General features: G+C 43.5%; 1 protein-coding gene across 1 annotated transcript in view; it reads right to left on the minus strand.

The window, feature by feature from the left end:
• foxj3 (forkhead box J3) overlaps window positions 1-12,318 on the minus strand; it is a 78,060-nt gene that overhangs the window by 12,481 nt on the left and 53,261 nt on the right. The window contains exons 3-6 of the mRNA XM_075461321.1: window positions 9,199-9,273; window positions 6,072-6,155; window positions 4,707-4,808; window positions 943-1,071 (exon numbers count right to left, since the gene is read on the minus strand). Coding sequence (XP_075317436.1) covers window positions 943-1,071; window positions 4,707-4,808; window positions 6,072-6,155; window positions 9,199-9,273 — 390 coding nt within the window. The remainder of the gene's footprint in view (window positions 1-942; window positions 1,072-4,706; window positions 4,809-6,071; window positions 6,156-9,198; window positions 9,274-12,318) is intronic.

Raw genomic sequence — 12,318 nt, forward strand, 5'->3', positions numbered from 1 at the left:
TGTTGTACACTCGCTCATGTCCACCCTGAACCTCGGTCTATTGCCGTCTACAGCTGGCTCCTCTGAAGAAAGCCTCCTGGGGCTTTCCGAACAGATGAAATACGGGATTCAATACGCTTTTAAAGTCTGGCAGTGTTTCATTCTCATTCCTTTAGTGGCTGTGGCTCTCACACAGACTGAACAATATCAATACAATCAAATATCATTTTCATATCATTATCAATTAGTACTTCAAGCTCAAAGACAATAACACAAAAATTATACATAAATATCTAGTCATAAAAAAAAAAAACAGATTGGTCATGAGCTACATAATCTCCAGGAAACAACACTCCCAACAGCAGGTACTTGACAAAAAGGAAACTGATTGGCAGCTCTATTAGTTTACGTTTGCATTATCGTATCAAGCTCAATAATAGCTCCAAATAAACCGAAGGTCCTCCCGGATTTATTTCAGCCTACCCATGACAAAACTCAGGACAATGTTATATTCCGTATAATTGGTTCGGGTGGTGTCCCGTCCTGCTGCTGCAGGTTTCGTGTCTTTGTGGAAGATTTGATCACCTGGTGCATTATAATCAGCGCAGAACAAAAATGTGTTTTTTTGATACAAGTTGGAATGTGTGAACCATGAAGTGCAGGAAAACATTTCACTGATGTCCCCCCACCCCCCCTCCAACTACAGGCTCATTTTTGGTGCCTCATTATGCTGCTGCAGGTGTAGGTGTTCTCCCTTGTTCGAGGTCTGTTGGAGTCAACTGGATCATGTCCAATTATGCTCCTCAAGGCCCTTTTGTATTTGGTTTTTCTTTTCTTGAAGCAGGATTCAGGTGGGTGTAACAAGGCTACATTTCAGATGAAATCCATTTTTTTGGGGGGGATCCATAAAATACCATCCATCATTATAGAGTCATGTCCAATTAAAGACTTCCCTTTCCTTACCGGTGTATAGCTGTGAACACTGCCCACACTGTTGAGATTGACGGAGGCGAGACTCTGATCAGACAGGCTGTTGTTAAGGCTGCTTCTCGGACTATCACTCCCATCCTGGTCTGTGTTGTACAACGCCACCTGAAACGCAGACAAGTACATAAGACTTCACATCTTTTAAAACGCACACTAATTACTATTATCAATGTCATCTCCAGTCTTGTGAAGGGTAGAGCGTGTCATCACTTCTCTGAGAGAATGGGTATGTGAGTAACACTGGTGTACAGCTAAACAGCATCATTTCATCTGGAAATGTAAAGCCTGTGTTAAGCTATGACAGCAGAACAGTTTTTTTATTTCATTATCTCCGAGTGTGTATGGGAGACACAGGGGTGCTGCTCAACACCCTCCTTACTCACTAAGGGGGTTCTTTCTGACTGTGTAAAGGGATCTGGAGACAGCTGAGACATTCCCATCATTAAAGGTCACGGCACTGCCGATGTCAGCCACATCTGCTCACCAAGCGCAAATCCGTTTGGGACGGCTAACAAAGGATTTCAGTGCAGCCGAGACACTGACCTTTCAATGTAGGAGTGCAACTAGCTGAAGCACTTCAGGACGACCATTTTAATTATCATCTAACAAAGTTGTGTTTCCCCCAACCTTCCTAAAATAAAGTGCACCGTCAGACAGTAAGAACAATCCAGAAAATTAATGTGATACCCGCAGAGAAAACGCCCATGGGCTGAATTTTGTTTTGTGAGAAAGGAATGGCAGTAATGCACTAACGTTGTTGCAGTGGAAAAGGAGATAGTTTTCCAAGACGGGTGCATGTTCTTGAACGTGTGTATGCCCATGCATGACTGAGTGCAGCATGGTGGCATCTGCTCATCACCATGAGTGGAACAGAGTGGGCTCTGTGCTGAGCACAATGAGATAGCAGTTGCAGCAGCCTTCAGGCAGGCCTGGCCCTGCCAGCACCCTCTTCACAGCAGCAGCACTGGACTGAAGCCTCTTGTCTTTCTGTTGAGCCACAGCGTGCTACCACAGAGACCGCAGAGTAGGCGAGGAAACTCAGGCAGCCCTGACTGCCTTCTCTGCTCCGACTGATGTTTGGCCGGCTGACAAACGCGCTGGTTCGAATTCAGGATGCAGTGAGAGCCCAATCAAATTAGGCCGTTCGTGAGGAGCTTGCACACTCACCAACAATAAGATTTTTTCTTTTTTAAAATGAGAGCGGAAATGCTGAATTAAGGTAACAATGTTCATGGAAGACAGAGAGAGAGGAGGACAGGGGGTTATAGGAGAAGCTCATTAAGTAACTCTAGCTTTTCTCCACTCGGTGTGGGCTTGGCTACAGTGTTCATTAGCGTGAAGGGGAACTCAATGAGCAGCTAAAACGGAAGGCTTATAGAAAATCAGCTCGACAGTGCTAATCAAAAACAGTGTGCCACAGAAATATAAATGTTATGTGTAATGAAGTCATAAAACAGGCTTTTATGCCTTAAGTCTGTCACCGCAATCTATTTTTGCTCTACTCAACCATAAAGTGTGTTGATTTCAAAACCTCGCTGCTCTGTGGCATACCCAGCCCAGCCCCCCCTGGTAAAGACACCCACTCAAGCACGTACAGTCAGTCTATAACCTATCCGAATCTCACCCACATTCACAAAAGCATGCGCTAACATATGACAAAAACACTTTTCTACCATTACAAGTGTGCGCAGGTAGAAAAGCACACATAAATACACACAGACTGGGGCAAACATGCTCATACCGGCAGGAGCAGCTCCACAGTAAATACAGTGTACAGCTAGTAGGCGGGTCAGAGTTCTATTATTAGCAGTGAATTAAGTAAAAAGCCAGAGGTGTCTTTTACATGAAGGGGGCTAATCTACAGCATGAGACATGGATTATGAAATCAAAGCGAGATTGGCCCAGGTGTCTCCAACAATGCCAGCCCATGTTCAGCACAATCCCTGCATGCAAGATTGAACAGACAGAGAGAAAAAAAAAAAAAAAAGACTGCTCATCAGCAAGACTAATTCCAACAATCCTTTCTTTCCCTCAATCATCGCACTCGAGTGCCAAAACGTCAGCTCATGCACTCCAGTGTGTAGAGCAGCCTCAGAACTCAACTTTCGGTGTGAGCCTATGTCAGTAGAGCACAAGAAAAAGCAAGGGGGAATAATGTTCTGTAAAAAAATGTCCGACAGAAGAGAGAAAGAGAACAGAGGTTCTTGCTAGTTCAGTAGTCGTCCTGCCAGCCTCTCCCATTGGTCTATCTGGGAAGGCGGGAATGATGGGGAGAGACTGGAATAGAAAGACAGAGAGAAAAACAGAGAGGGAATTCCTGTGGCTTGGCACACAGCACCGAAAGAGGCGTGGCCTGTCGTGTGTTTACAGTGGGTGTGTGCAAAGGAGTGAGAAACAAGTTCTCTCCAAGGAGTGAGGGCATTAGATGTGTTGCTATTCCAATTGGTCTTGTGTTTACTTTACCACCAAAACAGTTTTTGACACAATCAAATGAAAATAAAGAGAGGAACTGTCATCATCAAACAGTAGATGTGTTGTGTTTTGTTGATACATTCTGCTTGTTGGCCTCTTAAGTTATTTTACTGGAGGGGGGGGGGGGTTGATGGCAGAGTCGGGATTTAACTGTCAGCACTTAACATCAGGTCCTTATTATACAGACACTGCCGGTGGAGATTGGTGCCGTGGAAGTGCTCGTTTGCAGCACTCAAAGAGGAAAAGGGTCCTCTTCCTCCACACTTGGGTCTATGAATCTGCCTGCTACAGTAACATGAAAAACTGCCATTTCCCACAAAAACAGCCCCCAGCTAGCAGTGGCTGACATTTGTCAAAACAAGCTAAAACAACCTGTAACATATTCCTCCATACATGTGCGCACAAGTTCCAACACAAGCAGACATATGTTCAGACGTTTGCTCATGCTCATACGAACACTGAGAGCCCCCGACACACATACACGTACAAACCGACTCACATTTCCTACGAACACCCCCTGTTCGTGTTAAACCATTTTTTTGTAACGCTTGCAGCAAATGAATAAGCGACTCTTGTAGGCTTTTTAAAAGTACTCCTGAGAGCTGCCCCCACTGGGCCCAGAGGATGAGAGCTTAAGGTTAAAAAGCCTATTTAAATTTCAGAGTGAGCCGCACACTCACATCTAACAGCCAGCAGTCCCTGTAGCTTTGCTCTATGATGTACAAGTGCTTCCAAGCTTTTATAGATATATGAAAAAAGACTGAGAGCAGACAGAGCCGGCAGCAGGGGTGGTCACCTGTAGTGTGGTCACAGAATGAGAAACACTACTCCGGGCGTCAGCCTGTGTTTCAGGTGCCAGTACAGAAATCCTGTGAAGCATGAGGCGTATTCTGTTGCAAGTGTGCACAAGAATGTGTAAGGTCTATCAGGTTGCAAACAGTAAGTATCAGTGTGAGCATCATATTTCCGGAGTGAAGATAACAAGAGCTGCTGCCTGTTGTTGTGGAGGGAAAAGGTCCAACAGGGCAGAGAGTTGTGTATTTTGGTGTGGGTTGCAGTGAAGAGAAGCTTTAGGCACATGAGCGTATGTTTGTGTGTGTGTGTGTGTGTGTGTGTGTGTGTGTGTGCCTGTATCTCCCCTCCACAAGAGTGTGCCTATCTCTGTGGGGAATAGTGCTGTAGGTGGTTGGAGAAGTGGGAGGGGTCAGGGTGCAGCCATGTAGCCAGGTGTGTGTTGGAGCTGGAGGCTGGATGGCTGACTGTAGTACCTTGTTAGTCACAGTGTTGATTGCCAGCGTTGGAGAGGCACTTCCAGAGATCATACAGTCCATCCCCAAAGACTCTGAATCCAGGCTGTACGGCGTGGAAGCCTGTGGAGGTTGGGGGCCGTGTGTGGAGGCAGAACAAAAAAAAAAAAAAAGAAGGAGGGAAAAAAAAGAAAGAAAAAAAAAAAAAATCAACACAGTCCAATTATTAAACACACAAGATCTGACTGATGCAGGTTGAATGGAGTAACCTACACTAAAAAGGTTACAAACGTTATGCTGTCACACATCAACCAGAACTATTTCCATATGACAAAGCAACACCTTTATTTAGGCCACGTCTGAACTGTTCTTTCTAAAAGATGAAGCCAGCCCCATCCTCCCAAGCAGACGTACAGTATACACACACATGCCCACGTCTTGCGGTATAGGCACACTGTTGTGAGAGATAACTCCGCCATGCCTGTCTCCCAAAACTGCTTATTGTAAGAGGATTGGCTGCCAACAATACCATTTTTAATTCACGATAAACATAAATGAGATTTAAAAAAAACCCTCTCAATTTCAATGTCTGTGACTCTTAATGGAATGCCTTGAGGGCAGATGGTTTCTGAGAGGGGGGGTTAAGCACAAAGCATATGTACTGCAGAAAACATACTCTTCACTTTGTGTATTCTTCTGTGTCACATTACAGCGAACAGAGCTGCATCTGAGAGCTTTACTGAGGGCAGAGCTGCGTGTTAAAAACAATGTACCTTCCCTGTACCTCTGCATTTGCTGCGTCTATGTGAGTGATGGGGGGTTAAATGTGTGCGTATGATTTCCTTTGTCAGCCTAAGAGAATCGCTCTTCAGAGTAACCTCTGGTCAGCAACACTGAGGGGAAGGAGGAGACAAGAGAGCCCCGTGTGCTGGGATGGCCAAGAGCCAGGTCAATCTGAGCAGCTCCATAAAACCTGCACAACTGTACTGCAAGGGTGGACGAAGCTCATGCATAATTAAAGACAAAAGCTCCCACTCAGGCAAGCCGATGTGCACAGTTCTGTTTTAATTGATGTTTGTTAAGAAAATGTATGTACATTAAACATCATTTATCAATAAGGAGCATACGCCATGACAGGCTAGCATGGAGAGAAAGCTCCATGAAGTCTAGATATGAACTCCTACAGAGTGCGTGAACTTGAGTGTGTTTAGTTTAAAATAGTTTAAACAAAGAAAAAAGGAGGGCAAAAAGAAATAAAAACTGATGCAGCGGTGGACTTTCAGAGAAATACTGAATCAAACAAGGCGGAAGCTGTAAAAAAGAGCAGCATTAGGTATAAAAATGTGTTTTCTTAGGTATATGCAGCACGTCTTTCATCAGACTCACCCGCTCTCCAGACCGCGGCCTCTTCTTTGGCCGGGTAGGCAAGGCGTCCTCCTTTGGGTTGGTATCAATGGCCCAGTAAGAGCCCTGTAGACGAAGGAAAGACCTGTGAGCTGATAACGCAGATTTCTTTCCCATTACATTACATCCGTGGGAAGTTTAAACTAGATTTGAAACTTCTGTCTGTAAACAGTGTTTTGTCTTTGTCCAGTCTGGGATCTTTGTTGAATTTAATATTCTTCTCACCCTCCCCTTTTTTTCATGTTTGTCTGACATTTACCTGTGAACCTTTGCATAAACACAAAAAAAGCCATAAACGTCACATATTTTTCTTTGCCACTGATACAATCCTGCTCGAACGACATATCTAATACTCAGAGGCCTCATCTGCTCTCCTGAAATCTGTTCCATCAGCCCAAAACTTTACTGGAGCTTTTAGAGCTTCTGCAGTGTGTGGGTGGGCTCGGTTAGCAGGAAAGGTTTGGCTTTTCCTCGTATGTGGCTGCTCCTCAATGAGAGGCTGCTCGGGGTGGCTGGTAGTGGTGAAATGCTAAGCCGCTCCTGAAGCCCTACTTCCTCAGCCTCCGGTACAAGAACGAGAGCCCTGTTGCCAAGGATGAAGGATCCGCTGTCTGAGCCCAGGAATCAAGGCAGCGCAAGCTCTGCCCTGCTCTGCTCTAAGGTCCGATCAAGGCTAATACAGAGGCTGCAGCTAGTAATTCCACAACCAAGTTGCATTATTTATCTTTGCATTCTGCCCCATTTAATTCTTTTTTTATTTATCCATTTATTTTTTTTTTTTTTTATAAATGATGTTCCTCCTCGAAGCCAATGAGAACACTGCTTACAGTCGTTAAAAATGAGATTTTTACCCCGAGGTGATGCGGGTTCTGAATTTGTTTTTAATATTTCATGACAACCCCCGATAAGTTCTCCAATTGTCAGGAGAAAGTGGGATGAGCACCTTCACAATAAGTTATTGAGTAGAGAGAATAATTGATATTTCCAGAAGAAATTCTCTGAACAACAGGACGGGCCACGAAAAACAAGCCGTTTCTAAAGTGAAGCAAACACAATCACCTTGTTAAATCTGGCCAACCTGTTATTTTCAAAACTCACATACACTACCTGCAACCGTTGACCTATATTTGTCAAGGGGTTCAAATTATAACTTTTAGAATAGTTAAGGCTTTTGGGTCAATTAATGTTTTCCTTAGAGGGAAGAATAATTCTCAGTGCAATCAACAAAGGATGAGGGAAACTTGCTCAGATATTGACACAGGCCGCAGTTAAGTAAACCAAAAACCTCATTATACCCTCGAAAAGACGGCCCACTAAATAATGTATGTAGAGGTGCGAGATGTTGTCTCTACATGTGATCAAATTCTGTTTTAAATCGCAAGAGTTAAATGCAGGGGTAGGAATTCGGATGTTTCACAGAGCAGTGTCGCACAGACAAAGCCTGGCTGGTTTTAATTGAAGGGGTAGAACACTTTAAGTTAACCCTCGTGGGATGGGAGTTTTTGCATTCCCAACACTCCCCCCCAGAGAGGTGGCAGGAAAAAAAGAAAAACATATAAAGAGTCATTAAATTATTCACAAATACTGAAACGTACTGGAGCAATGCCTACCCAAGTGTATCCTTAGAGTCTGGGGCAAAAACAGAGCAACGCCACACTATTCTCTGCAGTCATAAAACAAAGGCGGCTTGAAAGATTCTTTTTTTCTTTTCTTTTTTTTTTAAATAGATGTTATCCCCGATAACAGATGTAAACTACCTGGTCTCTTCCCCTAAATGACGCTTGCTAATTTTCATATATTACCAAATATTATGTCATCCGCTTCCTCTTTTGCATGTAAATTTAGCAAAGACAAACAAAAACGCACATTGATCATCCTTGCGACTCACGGCCAAGACATGACACCAATTAAAATACAGATTATTAACAGTAGCCTTTCACAGGCTGAATTTCGTACCTCCAGGTTAGACGGGGTGTGCGTATGCACAATACTGACTGTCATCTCTTACACCATCTCAGAGAGAGACACAGACGCAGAGCGACATGACTCTCCTATCTCATCCAAGCAGCAGTTCTCATATTCCTGCCACATTACAATATTGATGCAACATATCAAGACCGGCTAGCAGCTCTTTGAAGTTGTCTTCGGGGGGGGAAGGGAGTGAGGAAAATTTCAAATTAAACATTAAGGATGCGAGCATGTTGGCCATGCATTTGGAATAGGATCCATACAGCAATAGATTATTTTGTATTTAGTGGAGCAGCTCCCAGGAGTGTCAATATCAGAGGATTACAGCAAAACATGAAATTAGCATTCAGTCCCCATCCTCTACACAGCCTGATGTAGCTCTTCATGCATGTGTTGGTGTTGGTGTTGGTGTGTGTGTGTGTGTAATTATTTGTGTGGTTCCCTTAGCATACATACTTTGTACTCTGACAGAGCTGGGATGGTATCTGGGTTAGGCTACATATGGCTGGACCTATGCAAACCATCATAGTAAATATAAGCTCCTTCCTCATGAACAGCGAAAGCCATCAGGGGATGCTATTTATCAGGTTGATATCTCTAGAGACTGTGAAGTAAATCGGACAGAAATAGAAAAATGTTGGTGGCCCTACTGAGATTCAAATGTCAAATTAACATGGACTGTAGATTCCTTTACAGAGAAGAAAAATACGAGGCAGAGAGCTGAGCTGGGAGTAGATGAAATATGATTTTTTTTTTATTTTATTTAAATATGTCTGGAGTTACAAGTTCTGGAAATGACTTGGCCTTCGACCCTGCTACATATCCAACTTTACCAATCTTTGACTTTTCCCAGATCTACCCTCCGTGCTGGTCCAAAAAGTCTCCCTACATTTAAAATGCTCTTCTGTGGGGGTGGGACGTTCATACTAGATTACGAGCATTCCGTCCATTTCCAGACTGTCAGAGTCCTGGCAGCCAGTCAACGGTAACATTTTTCTACCAGGGAAAGCATAACACACCCCCCCAAAGAAATGCTTCAACTGTGAATTCTGCCAACTGGGTTTAGTTGGTTGAAAGTTAACACATTCCTCACTCGGAAGCAATCCTAACTGTTTACAATCAAGATAGTTTTCATTCTTACCTTTCCAGGGTCGTCTTTAGAGCGAGGCACTTTGAGAAAACATTTGTTCAATGACAGATTATGCCGTATTGAGTTCTGTAGAGGGGAGGACAAAGAGAGAGAAAGGTGAAAAGGTGAGTAAACACATAAAAATTTTAAAAAAAAAATCTGATTACGCAAACAATCATGAATCATTTAGCTCCAGTCACAGCTCACGTCTTTGATGTCTGCTTGTTTTAGCAACATTAGTTCAGACAGGAGCTCCATTAGCGCACTAACCCATCAGAAAACCATATCTTTCACTGATGTCCACCAAACTGCATTTGGGTTGCACAACATATCAAATTCCACGTGTGCCAAAAATAGGAGCCAGAAGGAATCCCACACTGGGATGGTTGCTGATAGCAGGGCCTGATATTAATTAATGCCTCAGCAGCCTCCTGTGGGGGCAGGAAATAAATTATGTAGATCATTCTGAAAGTTAACTCATTACAGTGTTATAAGCTAATCCACAGTGGTGAAGAGGAGGGTTCAACCAGCTGTCTGATTGGGGAGGAGAGGCGGACTGAAGCAGCCGCAAAAAGGCAAAAAGAGAGCAATGCTCCAGGCCCGGGTTAACCAGCAACAGCAAGGCTCTCAGAAGCTGCGGGAGCCAGACCAGCTAAGGGCTCGCAAGAGCCAGTGGGTGCATATGTCTCTTAGCTCCACTTTGCGGTCTAGTATTGATTGACAGATGGTCACGGTAAAAAGCTGTAAGATTCTCTGATGAGTTTAACGGATGCAAGAGGTTAACCCAGAGAGACGCACAAAGAGATTTAGAGAGTCAAACACCCCCAAGTGCAAAAGATGGGAGCTGCTTATTCAACACTATAGGCAATTATACCACAGGAGGGATGATAATGACAGGCCGGTTGTAATGTGGTCAATCTCACTCGTTAAATCACAGTCAAAATCATTCTGTTCTTGTACCAGAGGGGATATTTTGAGGGAAACTCAACCAAAAATCTATCTTTTAAATATCAAACAGTATCTACGAGGCCTTTAGTACAGGAAAGGCTGATCCTTCCTACCTGCAAGCCATGGTCAAAGTCTCTCTGGTGCAGTCACTGAGCTCCTCTACCTCAAGTGAATTGGCTGGTCCATCATTCCAAGGACCCTCTGGCCACTCATCTTATAATCAGTCACCTCAGTCAAGGCTCTGTGCTTTTGTGACTGATGGATTAAATTTCCTCCTGAATCAGGACAGCCCTTATTTTGCCATCGGCTGAAAACTGAGCTTTTCATTTTACACACAGACGCTCACATCTTAGCATTCACTTGTATAAAATATATGTGTATGAAAAAGGGAGAAAAAACAATAGATGGGATTTTTGATATGAAACATTTGGAGAAAGTAAATGACCCTAAATATCAGAACAGAGAAACCAAATAACTGCAAACAAAAGCCACAGAAAATATTTAATGTAATGAGATAAACAGATGTTCACTGTCCTACCGCTATACTCAAGGCTTTTAAAGAATCACAATAAAAGCTTAAAAACTGTTCAAGAATAATTTTATCTAACAGAAAAATAAAAGAAAGTTGCTGTTCCTAGAGAAAGAAGAGCGTTTCACCACCAAAACATAATGAATTCAGAATGATAGCAGAAAACTACCTTCAAATTTAGGAAGCAAACACAAATCCAGAAAACATGACCCACATTTGTTTGAATCAAATGATCTGACCGACAGATTTATCAACCAACAGTCTGAGCTGTAGTCCATCTTACTTCAAGCAGAAGGTATGCACAACCATAACGACTGCTGTAACACACCAGAATACATTTATGAACACATCTCAGTCCACAGGATCTTTTGGTTCCTATCAGGTCTCCGTAACCAGATAAGGAAGAGCTCTGGCTTGTACTGTGATCAGAACGCGTCTGTGAGCTGAATGTAATTAAGCCAGATTCGTGCCACTCTTCGTCCAAGTGAAATTGTGCTCTGTTATGACAGAAAAATCTAGTCTGCAGATTCACATCTCATACGTCATGTAGACTTGACATATGAGAGACAGTAACAGTAATCCGATGGCCCCAGGGCAGCACAATTTACTGATTAACTCCATTGTTGCATGTTTGTTGATACTGCCCACTCTCAGGCAAATAGGTTCAGGCTTCTTTCCAAAAGCTGCAAGACACAGCATCGTCACAACTGCTGTATGCTTTTTTTTAATGCTTCTGGCTCGTCATAGTGTGCATTAGTTTAGATGAATGAAACAATGTGTGGTCGGGCATCGTGGACGGTGACAAACCGATAAGAGGTTCTCAATTTAGCCAGTCCGTGCGACTTTAAAGCTCCGACACATGTGCAACAAGAGAGTGCCTAAGTGGGAGGGTTCATCATACAAGCTTTACAATGCCATACACACTGAAGTACTTTGAAGCACTTTCTCTCACAGCCTGTATGCGTGCGTGTGCCACTTAATACCAAGCGGATAGAGGCAGCTGAACTTGCAGAGAGGTGCCTCTATCCATTAAGGACCTTCTGCTAGGCCTAAATCATTGATACAGTCAAGCAGCCATGGCATGCTGCTACATCAAAAGTTTACTTTTTAATGAACTCTGCCTGCCTGCTTTCCTCCCCTGCTCTCAGGCCCTGTGACCTTAGCGTCCCATATTGTGTAAGGTAAAAAATCTTTCCCCTCCTTTAGACACAGTTGTTGTGTGGAACTAACAGACTGTGGGTCACTGGTAGGCGACGAGATGAAAGTGATTATAGCAAAAGCATCAAGATGACAGTGGCACTCACCGCATTTGATGGATCACATTTGCTGAGTAGGACAGAAAAGAAAAGCAATAATACAACAGCTGATGAAACAGTAATGCCACAGGATATATAAACACAATGTCAGTATTAACACCACAGCTCTAAGATTTAGATCTAAGCTCTAAGATTTACGATCCAGGTCTGTGTGAAGTCTTTGCTTTGAGACAACGGGCTGTGAGTTGCCATAAAGGTATAAGTAGATCTACAGTAGAAGGAAATGAAGTAGGTGGAAGAGGTCAGAGAGTGTTAGCGGTTGTACACAAAGTGAGTCAGACAGAGCTCACTGCAGGGGTTCTGCCCAAGTGCTGCCCAGCATCTACCTGCAACCCCCAC

The sequence above is a fragment of the Odontesthes bonariensis genome, chromosome 3 (genome assembly GCF_027942865.1).
Source record: "Odontesthes bonariensis isolate fOdoBon6 chromosome 3, fOdoBon6.hap1, whole genome shotgun sequence".
Lineage (NCBI taxonomy): Eukaryota > Metazoa > Chordata > Actinopteri > Atheriniformes > Atherinopsidae > Odontesthes > Odontesthes bonariensis.